At 40.1% G+C, this 22,851-nt stretch overlaps 1 protein-coding gene and 1 non-coding gene across 2 annotated transcripts in view; one reads left to right on the forward strand and one right to left on the reverse strand.

Annotated features, from left to right (window-relative positions):
- Window positions 1-597: 597 nt before the first annotated feature.
- Window positions 598-22,851, forward strand: part of LOC126418465 (DNA-directed RNA polymerase III subunit RPC2) — a 187,262-nt gene continuing 165,008 nt past the window's right edge. The window contains exons 1-2 of the mRNA XM_050085233.1: window positions 598-804; window positions 18,864-19,018. Coding sequence (XP_049941190.1) covers window positions 721-804; window positions 18,864-19,018 — 239 coding nt within the window. The 5' untranslated portion in view covers window positions 598-720. The remainder of the gene's footprint in view (window positions 805-18,863; window positions 19,019-22,851) is intronic.
- Trnas-cga (transfer RNA serine (anticodon CGA)) lies at window positions 17,564-17,638 on the reverse strand. The gene has a single exon. It is a non-coding gene; the product is annotated as a tRNA-Ser (tRNA).

Raw genomic sequence — 22,851 nt, forward strand, 5'->3', positions numbered from 1 at the left:
ACTAGCATATCGGATCTCTCCATCAGAACGCGTCTTCCATTGTTGCATTTGCTGTACCTGTATCCCGAACATTTCAGAATTCTTTCATCCGAATGACTTCGTCCTTTGAAAGCCATCTTTTTTTAAAAACATTTGCGTTCTTTTGCCAAGGGCGTAAATTTCCAATAAAATAAATTATGATGAACAACATCTTTCTGGAAATCGTTCAAATCAGTGAAAGTTCGTCTTTTTTCGGAGGCTGAACCTTCATTTCTTGACCACAGATGTGCAGTTGCTATGCTTTTGCACATGTTCCTGTACCCTTCGTAATGCAAAAACAAACACCTCTGTTATTGCAGATCGCATGCTATCTGGAGGGCACGTGTGGCAGAAATGAATTGACACGTAACAACAGTCTGCTCTTCACGAACCAAACCAGGACTGGACTTCACTTAGTTTTCTGACTGTCATGCCAATTGGTATGAAGGTCAGTAGTACTGTAGGATTTTCCCCTAAGCCTGTTGACTGAGCGGTTGATAGGAGGTGTATGCATTACAAGTTTTACCGTCTTTGAGAACGCGGCTCATCCAGCAGACGACTTGACAGTTTGCCTTTATCGACGTTTAGAATCGATAGTATGGCTATACCTAGAGTACGACATGTGAGCGCTTGTTTTGATTTTTGTTGAGGTTATGGTCTAACGTGTATACATAGTTATCAGAAGATGTGAACCAATATTAGATGTTAAAAATGGAAGAACATAGCATGTACGGAGACTGGACAGGAGATCCCAAAAAACTGGGAGATGCAGTGAAGCCTATCGAAGTGAGTGCATAGCGGTATGCAGTAGCGTGGTGTTTCCCTTTCGTTTGACACTGTAATTTTTTGACGGATACATTGTTTCAGTTACCTTGCGCATATGGGTTATTCTGATAATCAAGTCGGCTTACATCGGTAGAGTAATACGCTGATTCAGTGGAACACAAAAATTATAGTGTCAAAAAGGAAGATAACTGCACTTTGTAACACTCACATTGCTGTTTAGTGTTAACAAATGTAATTGCGTTTATTGCTCTCTCTTGTGCTAGAGATGCGTTGGTACAGTTTCAGTGTATGTTTCTGTGTTAGCCATACTGTCTCACCATTGTCATTTGTTCAGCTGTGGTTTTGAAGTGCATCAGATTTTTTACTAATATCTACCTAGAAGGAGAAGTTAGAAAAGGTTGAATTGTAAAAGTTCAGCCAGATCAACAAACATGTGGCAAAAGGCCCTTTCTGGATATCAAATGGTTAAAGTCAGCTCAGTACTTCCCCTGCCTTAACCTTCTGCACTGTCTGTTTCATTATATTAATACATTTCGTCTGTAATTTATTTTATTATGATTGTCAATGCACACATAGAAATTTGCTATTCATTGTTTTTTTTAATCACATATACATCTGTACTTCACAAGCCACCTTACAGTGTGTGGCAGAGGGTGCTTTTTGTACCACTGTCACTTCCGCCTTTTCCTGTTTGTTGTGTATGGTTCATGAGAATGACAATTGTTGGTTAAGCCCCCACATGAACTCAAATCTGTTTAAGCTTGTCTTCATGGACTGCTCATGAGATATATGAGGGGGGAAATAAGTAGTTATATTGTTTGACCCGTGTACACAGAATTGAAACACGTGCTCATATGTGGGTACACTTTCGGAACTTTAACATACAGTGATGTAGAATGCCTTTCTTGCAGCATCTGTCACTGGAATGGGCTGAGCATCTCTGTGACACTTTACAGATGAACCTGCAATGGAAGGTGCTGTTCTTCTTTGGATCGTCTCTATTTTCTGTATCAGTCTTATGTGGCACAAATCCCAGACTGACGAGCAGTATTCAAATATTGATGAAACGAGTGATCTGTAAGCTACTTCCTTTGTCAATGGACCACATTTCCTGCTGATTCTTTCAATCAATCTTAGTTCAGCACCACCCTAACCCACAGTTAATTTTATGTGGTTGTTCCACTTCACATTGCTGTGTACGCATACTCATAGATATTTTACAGAAGCAATTGAAGTCAAGGTTAGATTGAAAGTTGATGGTCTGGTTGTGATTTGATGAAGTTGGTGAATGTGAATATGAAATCTCAGATGTGGCAACCTACTGATCTGTAGCATTGCCTGAAGTATTGGTTGCATTGAAAGATGACAGTTTGGTTGTGAGTTGGCGATAAAGTATCAGATTCTTCAGTTAATCTGTAATGTTTTACACTAACTTCATAATTTCGGAGAGTGTAAGAACTCTGTTTTGGAATCTCACTTTTTGTGTGTAATGCTCTTTTCAGTGTTGTTCTCCAGTATTCTGTTATATATGTCTTTGATTGTGATAATGACATTTAAATTGTAATATGTTCTGTTGTTTTACTGTATTGACACTTGTCGGCACCAAAAGACGGTGTGGAAAATTGCAGCAAGTGATTCATGTACAGCAGTGACACGAGTGAAATGCAACTCACCATTTACCTGGATAATGTTGAGAACATGGAGAAGAGGAATTAATCTTGAAGTAATACACAAAAATAACCCAGTCTGTATTCTATACGTACCCCAAGGAGAGACAAACACTTTTTTGCATACATGTGATTGCTACACTGTGTAGATTCTTAACAGGAAAAAATTTTGTTGATCCTCATGCTAACTGCATGGTTAATGTATAAGCTTTCTATGTTAAGCGGCAGAGATTTAATGTCATATGAAGTTGTAACATTTTTGTTTCTTTTCTTTCTTTGTCATAATAGACACACGCGTAGTATATGGAAAAGATCCATCTATTTCAGCAATAAGTCGTTGAATTTCTACAACAAATATGACAGTTTTTATGCTGTAAATCGACAAGGAATTACTTGTGATGGTAATTATGATAAAATTGACTGCAACATTTGATTTTGACCGACAATACTAGATGACTGTGACATATTCAGAAAATAATAATATTGTTATGTTTTGATGTATGTTGTGTAGACAATTTTAGAACTCACCCAGCACTTGCCTGCCATATTCACATGCCACAAATTTGTTGGCAACATAACAAAGAGAAAACTGCAGTTACAGCATAACTGTATCAAGTGGCATCTCCATGAAATATTTTGTGTACAGATTGGGATACTGAGTATTCCATCTAATTATTCATAAAACTCTCTGATTCATAAATATTTGTGGTTGTGTGTTCTAAGAGTTTCACTGTTTGTGACTTAAAGTGATCCAACCAAGAGTCCAGACGAGTTCCCATTGTAAGACTTGTCCTTTTGATCCCCATACCAGTGCCCACAACAGCACCGTTACTGGCAGGCCTTATTTAATCACTGGGAGAGTCACATACCAAACAGCCCATTCTTTTCCTTAGATAAATGGAATATTAAGATTTAACGTCTCACCAGCAATGTCACTATTAGAGACAGTGCCTAACCTTGGAGGAAGGAAATTGTCTTTGTCCTTTTGAGAGGAATCGTCCTGGCTTTTGCCTAATTGATATAGGAAAAATGTAGAAAACCTAAATCTGATTGGCTGAAGGAGGATTTGAGTCATTACTGTCTAGTAAGTAAAGGATGAATTTACAAAGATAGAGAATACATATTGGCAACACACTTTACCCTACAGCAGAGGAAGCATTGCAACTTGATAGCCATCAACTTGGTGCCTGTTTTACTACATACTCCATTTATTTCTTTCTCCCAGTACCAGTTCATTTTTTCACTGACCTGGCCTTGATTAACAACAGGTTTTTTTTCCTTTTTTTTCCCCATTCCTTTTTATAAATTGCTGATTTCCTTCATTGTTATTTTCTTCCCTTTCTCTGCAATTTTTCTTGTCATTTTTATAGCCCATTTATGATATATTTCTATTTATCTAATACCGTGTATTCAGTTTTAAATTCTAAAGTTTTCAAGTCTCCTTTAGCACTGATTATCTGTCTTATTCCATCCAGTGAATGTCCCTTGATGTAAGGAACTTACCATATATTCTTAAGCCTTACCAATCTTTCTAATTTTTATCAGTAATACAGTATAGTTACATAATACTATTAAATTAATTCCATCATAGCCTATCAGGAGTGCAAAGATTGTAAAATGCTGATTATTTGGTCCTACACAGCACCAGCAGTAGTATGAAAACTGAGCCTCCCTTATAATTGTACTGCTACAGGCTGTGCTGTAGCCAGTGTGGCTTAACAGTTAACATTGCTGGTTGGTATGCTATAGGTCACAGTTCAAGCCAGACTACCACTAATTGTATGACATTTAGTATTTGTTATTTCTAGAGACTTCTTGAAATCTATTGTATTTATAATGTTTGTGTATTCTGCAGTATTGGATGACTGTATAAATGGCAGCACTCTTCATCAGGAGTTTATTCTGCAATGGTTGTACATTGGTATCAGTGATAAATGTGTTTTTAGCACTAAGTGTTGTACTTCAATGATGGCCCTGCATTGTGATTTGGGCTTGAGTGTGGTTTCAATGTGACGTTGTTTGGTGGAGATGCCGGGTACTCCAAACCATATACTTCACCATGGCTCCAGTGAGGCAACATAAAAGCCATCACATGTGTGCATATGCACAGAAACCAGAGCACAAGCTGTACATAGTTCCAAAGATCCATAAATTTAGGAGACTGATGGTTTTCAAAATGCCCAAGTCAGCTGCACATCAGGCATCCATGAGTGTTTTCCAGAGATGCTGGTCAGGATATCTACATCTATACTCTGCAAGCCACTGTGAGGTGCATGCAGAGGGTACATCCCATTATCAGTTATCAGAGTTTCTTCCTGTTCCGTTCACATATGGAGTGTGGGAAGAATGATTGATAGAATGCCTCCGTGCATGCAGTAATTATTTGAATCTTATCCTCATAATCCCTCTGATATGTAAGGGGTTGTAGTATATTCCTAGAGTAATCATTTAAACCCAGTTCTGGAAACTTTGTTAATAGAGTTTCTCGGGATGGTTCATGTCTATCTTCAAAAGTCTTCCAGTTCAGTTCCTTCAGCATCTCTGTGACACTCTCCCATGGATTAAACAAACCTGTGGCCATTTGTGCTGCCAGTCTCTGTTTACGTTCAATATCCCCCATTAGTGTTACCTGGTATGGGTCACACACACTTGAGCGATATTCTAGAACCGGTTGCATAAGTGATTTGTAAGCAATTTCCTTTGTAGACTGATTGCACCTCCCCATTATTCTACCAATAAACCAGATTCTGCCGTATGAAATGGCTGAAAGGATTGGACTATGTTGCTGTATTACAATGGGTGAGATGCCCTGATGTGCTTGGCACAGTCCAGCAGTTCTTTGAGAACAATGAAGAGAAGTTTTTTCTTTTGCCTAATAGCTGCCAGAATAGAAACTTGGATTATTTTCATGAAAATGCATCTGTGAGCAATTGGTTAATTGTGAGAGACTGCTTGAAAATAATACAAAACAATATGTATTATGATTAGGCCTATCTATAAAAATAAATGTGTGTTATAGCACACACATTATTATAGTATCCTGTAATTACTGCAGTTTCATTAAACACTTTCAATTATACATGTGACAAATAAGTATAATTGTGAGAATTTTAACCTATGATGTCCTCATTAATAATCAACCAGTCATCACAATACGTCTTCAACTGAAAATTGTGAAGTGTTCAAACATGAAGAATGTTGACGTTGATTTTTTTCAGAAACTAAGGTCTAATGTTTAATCCTTGTTTGGACCCATTTGGAGAGAGTAAACTGTTCATCTTTCTTTTGAGATTGCTTTAGGCTAACGGGAACATCATTTTGGATTAATTTATCACACTAGTGTTCATCCCTGCATGTTGTGCAGTATTCTGGCGCATTCACGTACACACTGAGGCAGTGAACTGTGTATGTCATTGAACCATTCATTCTATGATAGTTCAAGATCAGATCCTGAAACACCTCACTTTATGAGCCATGCTTCATGGTCAACAGGCTATTCATGACCATGCCATCATTCCTCTTTTAGAAGGAAGATATTTGATGGTATTGGAGGCTTTGGTACAAATGATGTTTCTGGATGCACTCTGAAATTGGATATGACATCATAAACTGGATAATCCAGTACACATCTAGGAACTGGGCGTTGGCATAGAATGACACCAGTCCGGAACAATGAACTTATATACACATTGTGGCAGAGCCCTTTATTAAGCTAAATGCAGAACAGTTGGAACATACCACTGCATCTTCGAGATTGAGTGGTGTAGTTCAACACCAGCTTTTAGGCGGCTAGACTACAAAGCAGATTTTCAATTGTTAAGTGGAAGCTCTGTGATGATCATTAATTCTACTGATTTAGCATCTTATGCAGAAAATACCTATTGTGTGTGATGGAAGAAGGTACAGCAATCAGTTGCAACTAATGTTTATTGTTGCAGATCCAGATATCGGTTACTGAGTGACAATCTGCAGTGCTAGAGATAATACAGGAATCAATTAATATACAATCACATTCGAGTTAACAGCAGAGTTCAATTGTATAAATTTCACTTACAAGTTGATGCTACATACCAGCAGATAAAGTTAACGCATTTCAACTGTTACTTGGCATAATCCCTCTGAGTTGTTATGCCTCAAGAGTTCAGATTGCACTGAGGCCGTTGTTTGCAATTACCTCAGAGATGGCCTCAGTATATGTCATACATGACTAAGGCGTCATATAGACATGTGTCATGTTACAGTAATGTGTTGTATATATGTAGCTGGTTATTTGTATTATCACAGAAGTAGCTCTTTTAAGGAAATATATTTCTTTATTAATGTACAGTAGAACTGACCACAAATGTGATTGATATTGAAGCAGTAAGAGTTCTTAATACAATCAAGTGGTGGTAATGTGAACTACTTTGTCTAGGTGGCTATTGATATGTATGTAATTGCTATTTGTATTGTGTAAAAGAAGTGCATCATGTATAAATGTATGTAAAAACATTTCACATCCATTTGTTTCTATAAAATTTAACAATAGCAGTTAAAAGAGGAATATATTAAAACCCCAATTTCTGAAACAATGTTATGCACACCGACTGGTGCTTATGTGAGCTAGTCCCTCATTTAGTTATTGGAATTTCCCTAATTATGCATCACTAAAATAAACATAAGATACACAAGATCTTTGTTTAACGTGCATTATTTTCAGTTTAATAAATAATGCAATAAAATAAAACTAAAGCTGATTAGTGAGCATAGTACTTTCTGAGCAGTTCAGGAGCTTATATAGGATAAAGTATTCTCACATCCCAAGATTTTAAACATGGCTGCAACAGCAACTGTTGAAATTCTTCACGATAAAGGATGATGGCGAAGTAATGGTGCTAAACTGTTCGCTTTGACCCTGTGCCCATAGTCATGTTGTACAAATGGAAAAGATGTCTTAATTATTGACGCCGCCTTTGGCACAATTGTTTTATTAATCTCCATTGCATGATGTAATTTTAGATTTTTTACTTCTGATGAAGGTATATTTATATGTACCGAAACCTTAGTCAAGAATTTTAATAAATTTTTATCCTGCAACTGTTTTTGGCTGTCATCCTTTATCGTGAAGATTCTCACATCCGACCTAATGTAATGCTGCATGTTATTATGGTACTAATTGATGTTAAATATAGTAAATTATTAGGCAAATCAAATGAATGTGTGTAAATTCAATTATGGAAGCTCACAGAGCATATGAACCTTAAAATAGTGTTGGAGGTGGTTAGCTATAAATATGTTGCATCTATTTTGTATCAATAAAAAATATATTTCCTTGAATTTTTATGATAATATAAATAACCAGCTACATACATACTATGCATTACTGCAACATGAGACATGTGTCGTGGGCACCATAGTCCTAACACTGTGGCCAGCTGTGAGATAACTGTAAACAGCGGCGTCAGTGCGATTTCAACTCTTGACATGTATAGTTGAAAAGGGACTTGTCAAGTAATAGCTGAGATCTGTTAAGTTTATCTTCTGGTTTGTACCATCCAATTATATGTGAAATTTATACTGCTATACTATGTTTTTGATGTCTATGCAGTTGTATTTTAATTGGCTCCTGTATTACCTCTAGCATTGAAGATACTCAGTGGCTGAAATCTAGATCTGCTACAATATACACAAGTTGCAACTGATTACTGTATCTTATTTCACCAATTGAAATAAGTATGGATGCTGAGCATGTAGTATTTTTTTTCCCCCCCAGCCCTTGAGGGCAGGTTCTTTACACCACAAAAAGAAGAAAGTGTCTGGTAAACATGGGCTCTAAAATGCATTGTTTAAGAACAATGAAACACATCTCTTGTATTGAACAAGTGCCCAGTTTAACATCTTTTGCAAATAACCCTATGTGTACAATCTGCACAAGATATTGGGAAATAGTTCATCTTCGCTACAATGAAACACGTCTCTTCTATTGAACAAGTTTCCATAGCTCTTGACATATGCATTTTATAGCCCATGTTTACCGACATTTTTTTCTTGTTTTAGTTTGAGGAACCTGTCTCCAATGTTTGTAAAAGTATTTTTAAAACATTCTGCGTAGCCAATGAGTGATTCTACAATAGTTGTATGACTGTGGAAGACTGGTGCTGGATCTGTTCCCATGGAGTTGGGGTGCTTCACAGGATGGATAGTTGATTTGATGCTGCTCAGTATATTCTTGTTATGATTCCATCAGTGCAACAACTTTGTTCTGAGAGAATGACCTGTATCCAGCAGAATCAATCTCCAAGACACATGACAGCTATGGTGCAGGAATGATGTGCAGAATAGCATAAAATTTCTATTCTTGGCAGGCCTTCTCCTGCACCAATCATCAACCCCATTAAAATGTACGGGCAGAGATGAAACAGACTATGTGAGAAAATTGGCCTGACTGCACGATGACCTGCATGGAGGAGGTGGCAGGAATTGAGAGATTTCTTGCTTACCTCATAGACTCTGTTCTTTTATGATGCAGGTGGTAATTGAAGTGGAAGGCCCTTGCACAGGATATTAAGTGCTTAAGAAACCACATACTGTGCCCCTTTAAGAGCTGTAAAAACTTATTACAAAATGTAAACTATCTATCCTCTTACATTTTGTTTACGATATATTTATCAGATTAATGCATTAAAACAAAAGGCCAGAACTGAGATTTGGTCCAATTCCTGCTGAAAGACAAAATCACTATACTGAGTGCTATGATATTAAGGTATTTATTACTGTTGTTCTTCTCTTGATCCCATGTCAAGGCTTAAAGGGCATTTTCCACATTTGAATTGCTAAAAATGAGATGATGGAAGACATTTTCATCCTTGTTTGTAGAGGGTGCATTATTTGTACTGTCAAAAACTGCAACTCCCTAAATTACACTCACAATTACAAGTGTTCTGTACTTTTATAAGGAGAACTGTACACTTTGTAAAATGATTGGCTCCTGAGTAATGTGATGGACAAGTCAAATGTCAACAACCACCAATTTTTGTGCTGTCAAGTAGACATCATCTGTTCAATGTAATTCTTAAAAACTAACTTACTTATCTAAATCTGCCAATATTTTGAGAACTTACAACAGTTACAAATACAGATTTAAGTGTAGCATTATTTCCTTCTTTTGAAGTTGTCCCCCTCCCCCCTCTTTTCATTTCAGTTGATCCTGCTGATACCGAATGTTGTCTTCGTCTTGCACCATAATGATGATGTGGTGTGTACCACCATATGTGTATGAACAGAACACTGACAATATTTCTTTTGACTCTGTGTAGATGTTTGGAATGTGAGTTGTAGTGACAGACTGTTTATTCCAACTGTTTTCTTTTCCCCTCTGACTTTTTTCATTCAATTGCTTCCTTTTAAATGTGTTCCATTCCACATCTTCCTGATGAGCCCAGCAATCTGAGTCTTCTCTTCTGTATCGTGCTTCAAATTGGTTAAACACTCTCGTATAGCTCCTGCCTTGATCTGTGTATGCAGATTTCACCTTGTTTCTTCATGTTCCAGATGTCTCTCAAGGTCTTTCATTCCTCATCTTGCAGGAGGATAAGGTTCTCTTGCTTGAGATGGTTGTCTTCATTGCATACAATGCAGATTTCTGATTGTTGACATATATCTCAGTTTAGTGTTTCTGGACAGGTTTTTCTTTCCATAGGTTGTCTTTGTAACATACCACAGAGTCTCCTGCATTTGGAACCTTTCTATTACGCTCTTGGTGGTCTGTAACTCGACTGTTAAGATTTCCTCAAGATAATGGAAGGTGTTCACTTTCTCCACCATTTGGACTTCAACCTTCCAGTTGATTTCTGCATTTAAGACCTTGGTCTTATTGTACACCATCTTAAGGCCAACTTTTGCGGAAACTACCACAAACCTTACCAGTGCCAGTTTTGCATCTTAACTACCACAAACCTTACCAGTGCCAGTTTTGCATCTTCTTCATCCTCATGTAGCAATACCATATCATCAGCAAAGGCTAGGCAGTCTGCTGTGTCATTGTTTTTTTGCCCAGTTTGTACCCTTTCAGTATCCATGGTTTTGTGTACCTGTTTCCATTATTGGACCACCTCATCCAGCAGCAAGCTGAACAGAATCAATGACCATCTATCTCCTTGATGATCTCATTTTAGCTTAAAACTTCCCAAAATGGAGCTTTGTTGTTGACCTGTAGCAGTTGTGCCTTTCCAAGTGTCCCTTACTAATTCATGTTTTACTGTGTCCAGTCCACTAGCACAGAGGACGTTCAACAAGACATTCCTGGCTGCAGAATTAAGCTTAGGTTAAGTTCATGAAGGTCACTTCAGTGTTTTTGTCTTTCTTGCGACATTGTTCAAATATCACTTTGAGTCCAAAAATTTATTCAGCACTGTTCCTGCCTTCGAAGAAACCAGCCTGATAGTCTCCAATGCTTGACTTGAGCTACTCTCAGCAACAGTCTAGTGTGTGTCTTTTATCTGATGTTCAGTAGTGAGATACCTCTGTAGCTATCCAGTATCTTTTTGTCACTCTTCTTAAGTGCTGAAATAATGATAGCTTCTTTCCAGTCTTTCGGTATCTTTCTGTTCACTCAAATGTTCATTATTATTTTGTGCATATTGTGTCCAGTCGTCAGCCCACTTCATTCAACTTACTGACTGCAGGTACCATCATTGCCTGCAGCCTTATTGTTTTTGATCAAGCTTTAATTGCTTTTACCACTTCCATTTTGATGGATGTATGACCTCTTTTGTTTTTGATGTTGTACTGCAGCATTACTTTCTCTGTAGCTGTTCCAGTTTTCTGTGGATTGTTGAGGTACCTTGCCATTTACTCAAGTAAATCTTTCTGTACTATTTTCAGTTCACCAAGATGCCAATTCACAAAGGGCTCTCTTGATTCATAGTTCTTAATCCTGTTCTCCATCTGCATAAAGAAGACTTATGTCTTTTTTTGAATGCATTATCTGCATACCAACTTTTCATTCTACTTGTTTCTCTTGCCATTTCTTATTATTTTAGTTGTTGATATTCTCATTGTCTCATGTATTTTCAAGTCCTTTTCTTTCTTAGTTGTCTGCCTGTCCTTCTGCCCAGTTCTTCTAGACTCTTTTGTCCACCACTCATGTTTTTTCCTCATGTTACTTGAGGCTAGCCATTCCAGTTCCAGTTTTATCATGTCCCTCATTTTTCAAAAATGTTTTTATGTGTAAGGTTCTTTGCAAGTTCATCCTTGAGTCTGTTCAAAATTTAGCAAAATTGTTTGCACATGAAAGGCTGGATATCAGTGTTCATTGGGTACAGTATTTCAGCAAGCAGCCGCATTGCCATCATCAGGTGCATTGATGAACTGATTGTGTAGGAGATGGTTCCTCCACCCTGATGTTCTGTGTGTGATGTGTGCCCAATATCTCCTCCCTCCTTCCTCCCACCGACGTCATTCCATCCGCAGTTCACATCCAGGGCATATGCTAGCTGGGAAAAGTTGAGGAATCATGTGTGTAAAAGTTCTTTGTCAGTTCTGTGTGTGTTCATGGTTTTCTTTGTAGAACTCCAAACTTCAGTGAGCAAAAAACAGAATCCTTATAGGATCAATTTGTTCTCCATCTATCTGTCCACCTGTTAAGACCCCTATTTCTCAGAAATAGGCAGAGGTATGAAGTTGAAATTTATGTCAAGTACTAAGGTCTATGATCCCTTGGTGGTATAAAAAATTTAAACATCTAAGTCAGTGCACCTTAAAAGATGTGGACATTTATGTCACATATTTTGATGCTTGCAACTGACTCGTGAAAACCTCTTGATGAAATATTTATATACATAATGAAGTTTGTTGGCTGGTTGATTTGGGAGAGGGGATCAAACAGCAAGGTCATCGGTCCCGTTGGGTTAGGGGAGGATGGGGGAGGAAATTGGCCATGCCCTTCCAATGGAACCATCCTGGCATTTGCCTGAAGCGATTTAAGGAAGTCACAGGAAACCTAAATCAGGATGCCCAGACACTGGTTTGAACCAATGTTGTTACGAATGCGAGTCCAGTGTGCTAACCACTGGGTCATCTTACTCAGTAATGAAGTCTAAATGGAACCCTTCAAGCATATATCCTACTCTCACTTGTCTGGTTCTTTTATTTGTATTGGGTGGTTGTTTGTTGTTTTATTAAAATATCATGGTATTCAAATATTGCAGCCTGGCTGGGAACCCAAGAACGTTTCACCAGCACTCTACCCTAGAAAGTCTATAGTCACAAAATTGCTTTGTTTTTCATTAGAATTTTGCTGTTGGACTTATAATTTGTATGCAGTTATCTCTTGTGTACACTGTAATTGTCGTGTCCTGTGGTTGGCAGGAAAGAACTAACAGTCACTTTGAACACACTTTATTATAAGCAAAAAAAAAAAAAAAAAAAAAAAAAAAGCCTTCTTGGCATACACTAAGTGTTAAACACAAGAACAAACAGAAAAAAAAATCTTGTGGTGGCAAACCAGATAAAGAAATAAGACAGTGGAAGAAAATAATGACGAAAATCTACTCTACAAAATATAACATGCTACTACAATGCTACGGAAAGTGAATAAAATGCTAGGGCCAGTGTAAGTACTGGCTGGAGGTGTTCCTAGTGGTTGGTAAATGGTGCCAGTCTGATGGTCTAGGTGTGCTTATAAAGCAAGGTCGGCGGAGTGCTACATGAGTCATATGAGTTCCAACTGGTGGAACACTGTCACATGTTGTTTGGCGAAGTAGTTCCATGTTTATTTCGTAAGTCTGTTACTGTTTCTGACCACTGCTGGTGTTTCCCTCCACACTTCTGAAATGGGGTCAGCAACCCATCTTGCATCTCAGTTGTGCGGTCCCTCTAAATAAGGGGCTGCTAGGACATTTCTCCCCCCAGGAGAAAAATGCATGGCACCACAAACAGCCATAGAAGTAGGGGTGTTCTGGTCGACATCCATGGGTTTGTGGCCGGCAGGGGCAGGTGGTGGCGACGCAGCACGGGCAGATGGTGGTGTAGACAGTGGCTGAGGCAGAGGCTGAAGCGGAGATTCTGCCACAGGGCAGTTGGTGGTAGGCACTGCCAGCTCCCCCAGGGTGGCGGCGTCCACCAGACAGGGACAGAGCTGGTTGAGGTGCCAGCGGGCAGTGGAACCGCTGGCCCACCAGAGAGATGCCGTCGCCTGGCTGCAGAGGTAGGTGATGACCACAGGTGCGCTGCATACCTGTGGATGAGAGGTGGTCCTTGCCCAGGCCTCCTGCCTGATACGAAAGAAGTGCAGTGGCATGTGGGGAGGAGGGTGAGAAGCCTCGGAAACCAGGACAGATAATGGAGAGCGGAACGGTCGACCGTGAAGTATCTCCATTGGGCTTTTACCGGCAGGGACGGGGGGGGGGGGGGGGGGGGCGGGGGGGTTGGCGTGGCACAGTATGTAGCCAAAAAATGTAGCACAAGCTCCTCCAGTGGGTGATATCTCAGCAGCTTATCCAGCTGGGTCATGAATGTCCACACAAAATATTCTGCCCAGCCGTTTGACACAGGGTGAAACGGGGCAGTACAGACGAGGGAAATTCCTTTTGCAGTACAGAATTCCTTAAACTCGGTCAATGTAAACTGTGGACCATTATCCATAACAATCGTTTTGGGGAGACCCTCGACAGCAAAGAGGCACTGGAGAATTTTGATAGTCTCAGCAGAAGTGGTGTTCATCATGTGGGAGTCATAAGGGTATCCCAACCTGGAGTCGATCAGTATGAGCCACTGGGAAACATGAAACGGCCCTGCAAAATCCAAAAGGAGACGTTCACATGGAGCAGCTGCATATGGCCATGAAAAATATTGGCACAGGGGTACTGCCTCATGTGTTTGGCACGTGATGCAGGCTGACACAAGGGAGGCAATGTCTTTGTCCAACCCGCACCCATAAAGGTGTCGGGGGGTCAACTGTTTGGTGAGGACGATGCCCCCATGGTCTGTGTGGAGTAGGTTGAGGACACGGCGGCGCAACCCCTGTGGTATGGCCACCTGGGGAACATGGGAATCACTATGCAAACGGATGATGCCACTGTGGAAAAAGAGGCTGTGCTGATGATCCCTAAAATGCTGGAGCTCTGCATCGCGGACTCTACGACGGTTGGTCGGCCAACCCACAGCAAATTGGTGGCGGAGAGCTTGCAGTTTCCGATCCTGAGCGGTGGCCCGCCGGACCGCATTGGCATCCAACGGAAACACATACAGAGCTGCATCCACATCCAGTTCCACATGGAAACAAACCAAGGGGGAGGCGTCATACTCATGGTCCGCTCTGGCAGGCAGCTGGGACAGAAAATCTGGCATTGGCATGCCGTTGAGAGGTGTGGTAGACAATATCAAAGTCAAACATTGCCAGGAAGAGCGCCCAGCGCTGGAGGCAGCGCACCGTCCAGGTGGGCACTGCAGCACCTGGGTGAAACAAAGAAACCAGAAGTTTGTGATTGGTCTGCAGTGTGAAATGACGACCATGCGTGAAATCTTAGAATTTTGTCGGAGGGAAAACCAGTGCCAAAACTTCCTTTACAGTTTGACTATATTTGGTTTGGGTGTGAAAGGCAGCAGCCTCTCAACTCTGTTGATCTCTTGCGAGAGGACCGCACCCAGGCCATAGTCCGAGGCAACGGTGGTGACAATGAGAGGCAAGGAAGTATCGTTAGCAGTCAAACAAGGAGGGTGGGAGAGAGCTGACTAGAGACGTGTGAAAGCCTGCTCACATGTCGTGTCCCAAACTCAACGCATATTCTTGTGCAATAACCCGCTCAGGGGCGTCGAAATCTCGGTGGCGATAATAGTTGATTTGATTGAGGACGGATTGCAGTTGCTTCACATTGGTGGGAGGACGCAGGTTTTGAATCACCTCGACATAATCCTTAGACGCGTGTAGGCCGCGGGCATCAATCGTCAACCCGAGATAGCTGACCTCTCGTGCAAAAAAGGCACACTTTTCTTCCTGGCAATGCAAGCTAGCCTCAGAAAAACCTCAAACAACTGATCCAGCTTGTCCATGACGTCCACCACGGACAAGCCACTGATGGTGACATCGTCCAGATAATTGGCCGCCCTGGGCACCTGGCTTGTGAAGCATTCCAAATAACGTTGGAAAATGGTGGTGGCACTTGCAATGCCAAACAGGAGGCAGTTGTACGAGTAAAGGCCACATGGGGTATTGATGACTAGGATCTGCTGTGATTCCTCATCCAATGGCAGCTGCAATAAGCATTGTGCAGATCAATTTAGGCAGAAACGGTCAAGCCTATAAGATGTGTGAGTAAGTCATCCATCGATGGGACTGGATAGGCATCGATGATGGACTGAGAATTGGCCGTGACCTTAAAATCACCACAGATGCGCTAAGCACCAATCGGCTTCTCGACTATCATGATAGATGTCACACAGCGACTGTGCGCGATGGGTGAAAGGATGCTTTTGTCTTGTAAGTGGCGAAGTTCCACCTGGAGCCTGTCTCGGAGAGCAAAGGGGACCAGGCAGAGCTTTAAAAAACGACGAACAGCAGAGGGAAGAAGCTGAAATGCGCTGTGAAACCCTTCAGCCCTGTTGTGGAGGATGAGAACAACGTTTCGTATTTTCTGAGCAATGGGGTGAGGAGGGTATCCAGTGAGGGAATCGACACTGCCTGTACCGTATCCTGCTCTGATAAACCCAGACAACTAAAAATGTCCACACCCAGAAGGTTAGTAGTGCTGAGGGATCTGACCACCAAAAACTGAAAGGTGAAGGAATGACCGTTGTAAGAGATTTGCGTGGAAAAAACACCATCGACTGATATAGAGTAATTACTGAAACTGTGCAGCGGACCTCTGTGGTCGAGCGGTTCTAGGCGCTTCAGTCCGGAACCACACTGCTGTTACAGTCGCAGGTTCGAATCTTGCCTCGGGCACGGATGTGTGTGACGTCCTTAGGTTAGCTAGGTTTAAGTAGTTCTAAGTCTAGGGGACGATGACCTCAGATGTTAAGTCCCATAGTGCTTAGAGCCATTTGAACCATTTGAAACTATGCAAGGCACTAGTGTATGTGGATAAAGCCGGCAAACCCAAACATTGGTATGTGGCACCATCCACAATAGCAGCGGATGATGCCACGTCGATTTGGAGGACCACGGAATATGCGCAACCTCCAAGGTAAGGAGAAAACGGGCACCCGACTGGGAAATGATGGAGAATACTTGGCTGTCCATGGAATGCGAGGCTTTCAGGTCCTGAAGTGACGATTCTTGACGAGCCTGTGCGTCCGCAGGAAGCATTGCATCTACACAATGTTTCTGCAAAGCTTGAGACACCATAGTGAGATGGCCCGCTCGGGTGCAAGCAGTACATCTTGCTCGCCAGTGGGGGTATTCTGACTGTTGGTAAGTCCGGATACAGTCCAGACAGGATGGAAGCTAGGTGAAAGACTTCCTGTCAAGGAGTGGACCAATGGATTGACTAGGCTCCTTCTCGGTGCTAGTCAACTGGTGAGCCATGAAAACAGCTGGATCAAGATGCAGTGGTTGTAGTCGGTGAGACTGTTCAAACACATGAATGATCGGCAGACAGGTGTTGAAGAACGGGTCCTGTAACTTCAAAATGTCACCCCAAAGACCCTCATCTGGTGCATGAAACACCACAATATCGCGAATCAACAAAGAGGCATAAGACTGCTTGTAGGCAATGTTGGCGCACCAGAATTTACAGTCGCAGGAGAGACCCTGGAGTGTCGTAATCCATTCCCGATAAGTCTGACCTGTAGACTTTTGACAGGAAAAGAAAGTCTGATGGGTGGAGGTGACGTGTATTTGTGTGGCAAACTACTCAGAAAGGCAGCCTTTAATGTGAGTAAATGAGAGGTCTCTAGGGGGCTGCTCCGGATTCAACTGTTGGATTAAACAATACATCTGTGGACCGACTGTTGCTTTTTAAAAAAAAAAAAAAAAAAAGGGCTTCGATTTTTGTCATTTATCCCATGTGCCAGTAAATGTTGTTACAACCATACAACATAATTTGACCATGATAAGATTTTCACTCTGCAGCAGAGTGTGTGCTGATTTGAAACTTCCTGGTAGATTAAAACTGTGTGCCGGACCGAGACTCGAACTCGGGACCTTTGCCTTTCGAAGGCAAGTGCTCTACCATCTGAGCTACCCAAACATGACTCACGCCCCATTCTCACAGCTTTACTTCTTGTAAATTTTGCAAGTTTTCTTTCCTGTCGAACATCACCTGCTGCTTTTTTATTGCCTCATTTAATTATTACATTTGTCAAAAACACATTTCACCTTATTTGCCATGGTAAACTACTCATGGGCCTGTGATCCAATTTTTCCTAACTTCACATAGCTGCATAAAAATGTCATGTAGTGATCTAGCAGCCAATGGCAATGTTGGATGTTATTAGAAATGATGCTAAATGACTGCGATTTCCAAAAGTATTGCTTTGAACTAAATTTCTGTTGGTGACTAAAGTAAGATTTTTTCCCGCACCTCCTCGTAAGTTGATACTTACATAAACTTAGCTTAGGCAGTGAAACTCATTTTCTTCACAGAAAGGGGCTTTTAAAACTTGTTGCAGCCTGGCTGGTGTGAATAATATTCTAAGCAGTGTTGGATAATAACAGTATGGGAAGAGTGATAAAGGGAAGATAGAGGAAAACTGTATTAAATTGGGATAAAAAGGTATGCAAGACTTGAAGGCAAGGAAAACATATGCTGGAGGCAAATTATTGTCACAACAGTTTCACACAAATAAAGCTAAAAAAAAATAAGAAGATACAAGGAACTATAAAAGAATAGTGGGGAGGGGAGAGGTAAGGAACCAAAGGTGTGAGGGAGCTGCATAAGGAAGATTAATAAATGAATGAAATAAGCTGTAATTTGAAATAAAAAGGTGAAGGCAGAGAAAAATGAAAAGGTCTGAAACTGACAATAGGAGACAGGGAACAAGAATAGGAGAAAAAGAGGGACATATGGAAGTAGTGGCAGGAATCTATGAGACAGAGACAAGAAGGAGACCAGGAATAGGAGAATTGCATGACTTTTAGGACCATAGGATATATAGACAGGTAGTGCCATCCTGCCCATATTGGAGACTCTTGTGTTCTTCTCTCCTAATCTTCTTACCTCCTGACTTTTGTTATGTACTCAGTCATCCTGCTTCAAAGAATACTGTAGACTCAAGCTTATGCAGTCATTTCTGTTTTTATCCAACATACAGCACATTTTCTTGTGAGTGAATAGTGATATATCCTCTCAATCACAGTTTATATCCAATACATGACTTTCTGTCATTGCAGTATGTACTTTTTTTACAGTAAAATGTACTGGTATCGAACGCACCACTTTCTGTTATTGCAATAATATGTATTCCTTCCCACAGGAAAAATGGAAACTAGTACCAGCATTTCTACAAGTCAAAGGACTTGTGAAGGAGCACATAGACTCATTTAATTACTTCATCAATGTGGGGATAAAAAAGATTGTTGAAGCAAATGAGAAAGTATTGAGTGATGCGGACCCCTTGTTTTATGTAAAGTGAGTAAATATTTTTTTATAAATGTCCATGTCATTGTTGATTTAACATTTCTGTTCATTCAGTCACACATTGTGTTCTTTGAATCCCACCATGAAGGAGAGCCTACAGAAATGTGGAATAAGTAAAGTTATTCATTAATAAACAGAAGCAGCCTCAGCAGGCTATTTCTACAAAGTGTACTAGCAACAAATTATGACTAATGCTAATATATGTAAACTGATGAATATGAAAATTATTATTCTATACAGGTATATATATGTACATTAGGAGGAAAAATACTTCAGGAGAAAACACACACACACACACACACACACACACACACACACACACACACACACACACACACACACACAAAAGTTTGTGTAGTCAGACTGTAAGGGTCATAAGATACTATCATGTAAATAGCTGTTCAGTATTACTAATTGTAGTACCAGTACTGTTTACTAAGCCAAGATGCATTATCTTTTATGAAAGTATTCTCTTTTTCTCAGAAAGCAAAATATTTACCATGTGTTTTCAGTTCTTTGATGCACAGTATCATGTTCATGTATCAGAGGTAACAACATATGATGATGATGGTGATGATGATGATGATGATGAAGAAGAAAAATGAGGAATGTTGCTTGATAAAACTACAGGAATCTGAAGTAACAATTTTATTTTCTACACTATGTCCCTCTTGTGGTTGTTACAATTTCATTATCTTTATATTGGAAGTGGGGTTTGTTGATACACTTTCTCATCACCAAACCCTAAAAGTAATTTGAAAATAGCTACATTAGCAACAGCATGACATCAAAAGCAAAATTGCACCTAGAATTAAAATATGTAATACATAGTTATTCTGTTGTTTAAAAACTATATATGACCAAAATAACTATATTCTACAATATTGTAATAAAACATATATTGGGATGTAATCATAGTGTTGTACTCTGTCAGTAGTGCTATGCGCACAGCCACCTGTAGTAAAACTCAATCACTGTACAGACAATGTAACATGAAAATAGAATTGAGTTTTTATATACAATGAAGGTCCCGTACAGAATCAATCATGTACTTAGTTGCAAAGCTAAAAAAATGGAAACCAATACATATCTTAATAAAGTACATAGTTAATGAGATCATGCAGTGATATATTGCTTTTGATTGTTTTAGCTTTGCAAGTATATACAATATTAGTTCTGTAATATGTCTCCATTGTATAAAAGTACTCGATTCTATTTTCACATTTCACTATTTGTACAGTATTGAGTTTCGCTATAGGTGACTGTGTGCATAGCAGTACTGACATACAGTACAACATGATTATCACACCAATAAATTAATAATGAAATTACAGCTAGCAGTAGTGTTAAAAATTATTGTATTCCTGTTGGTTGTGGTCCTCTCCTTCTATTTAACAAGAATGAATATGCCAAAACTCTTGTGATTAGATTTAGAGCAACGTTTCTTCCTTAAAATACCTATTCATTTTCCCATCTACTTCTCTCTCTTGGGGAAACAACTGCATATAAAGTTGAACAATGGAAATTTGCCTTCTTTAGAAAGGAACACACACACACACAAAAAGCAAGTACACCTCGTGTGTGTGTGTGTGTGTGTGTGTGTGTGTGTGTGTGTGTGTGTGTGTGTGTGTGTTTTCTTCTTTCTTTTCTGGAAGAGGCTTTGGCCAAAAGTTCAATGTGTAATAGTCTCTTTGTTGTATGTCTGTGCAACTCGACATGTAATTTTTTTGGTGAGGAGTATCTGAAGTTGTTTCTAGTAGTCTTTCTCTGACTTCAGTTTAATCTGTTTGCATATTTGTACATCTAACTTTAGTTTGAATAATATTAAGACACACTGAAAATGAAAAAAGTTGTTTGTGTAGGTAAGTCATCATTTTTTGTTACGCATTCTCCATACATGCTCATGTAAGACATAACAAATGAAAATGTTTTTAAGTTGTAGAATGAACAAAGATTTATGAATGTTTAAATGAAAACTAGTAAGTGTTAAACTAGGTAAATTATTTAATGGAATAAAAATGTTACATATTTTATATAGAATTTTAGTCTATCTTTATTGCACTAATGTCAACAAGCATTTAAAACTAATGGAACATTTCTGTAATGACATCAAAGCAATACTCACCCTACGACTTATCTTAGAAGACAGGTTGATGAAAGGCAAACCTGTATTTACAACATTTTTGTATGTAGAGGAAGCTCTTGACTTATTGACTGGACTACAATGTTTGAAATTCTGATGGTAGCACGGGTCAAATTCAGGGAGTGAGGGGTCATCTACAGGTTGTACAGAAACCAGACTGTAGTTGTAAAAGTTGAAGTATTTTAAAAGGAAAGCAGCTACTGAGAAGGAAGTGATGTGGTTATTCAATTTGTTCATTGAGGGATCTGTGAAGAAAGCTAAGGAGAAATTTGGAAAGGGAATTAAAGTTCAGGAGAGAGAAACTGAAAGTTTCAGGTTTGCCAATGACTTTGTAATGCTATTAGGGAATGCGAAGGACTTGGAAGAGTAGTTAAAATGAAGGGGTATTGTATTGGAAAGAGGTTAGAGAAGTTAAAAAACTACAGTCAGGAAATCAGGTTAGGAAATGAATCACTAAAATTAGTAGTTTATCTTTATTATATGGGCACCAAAATAACTGATAGTGACCAGAGTAGGGAGGACATCAAATGTAGGTTATCAGTAGCAAGGAATGTGTTTTTGAAATTGAAGCATTTGTTAATTTTACTGTTCAAAAGCCACTTCAGACATTGTATGATGACCTAAATAAGGTTTTGCTACCTTGAAAAATCTTTTGATATTGAGATATGTGAGAGTCTCACTATAATCTCCACCAATAGACCAAAGCCATTTTTCACAGCAACAGAACTTGTATCACACAAACATCAAAAAAAGTTTTGCATCAACCTGGTTCCCAGAACTCCTGAATATAGATGTGGATATTGTATCGCAGACATAGTCCTTTTGATTGTTCAGAGATATCACTAAACCTGCCCTGCATGCATGAGCAGTGCCTATTAGATGGAGGGGGTCCGAGAATCTATCAATTCCAGTCATTCCACCAGGAAGGAGGTACACAGCTCGTGTTGTCTGTAGTTCAAGCATGCCTAGATGGTCAGTACCCCAGTTCGATCACGTCTGCATTGTTACTTTGTCCCATGAAGGGCTCTCAACAAGGGAAGTGTCCAGGTGTCTCGGAGTGAACCAAAGCGATGTTGTTTGGACATGGAAGAGACACAGAGGCAAGAACTGTCAATGACATGCCTCACTCAGGCCGTCCAAGGGCTACTAGTGGAGGTGATGACCGCTACTTATGGATTACTGCTTGGAGGAACCCTGACAGCAATGCCACCATGTTGAATTATGCTTTTTGTGCAGCCACAGGACGTCGTGTTACGACTCAAACTGTGCACAATGGGCTGCTTGATGTGCAACTCCACTCCTGACATCCATGGCGAGATCCATCTTGGCAACCATGGCACTATGCAGTGCGGTACAGATGAGCCCAGAAACATGCCGAATGGACTGCTCAGGATTGGCATCACATTCTCTTCACCAATGAGTGTCGCATATGCCTTCAACCAGACAATCATCGGAGATGTGTTTGGAGGCAATCCGGTTAGGCTGAACGCCTTGGACACACTGTCTAGCGAGTACAGCAAGGTGGAGGTTCCCTGCTGTTTTGGGGTGGCATTAAGTGGTGCCAGTGTATGCTGCTGGTGACCATGGAAGGCGCCATAATGGCTGTACGATACGTGAATGCCATCCTCTGACCGATAGTGCAACCATATCAGCAGCATAGTGGCGAGGCATTTGTCTTCAT

The sequence above is a fragment of the Schistocerca serialis genome, chromosome 9, assembly GCF_023864345.2.
Source record: "Schistocerca serialis cubense isolate TAMUIC-IGC-003099 chromosome 9, iqSchSeri2.2, whole genome shotgun sequence".
Lineage (NCBI taxonomy): Eukaryota > Metazoa > Arthropoda > Insecta > Orthoptera > Acrididae > Schistocerca > Schistocerca serialis.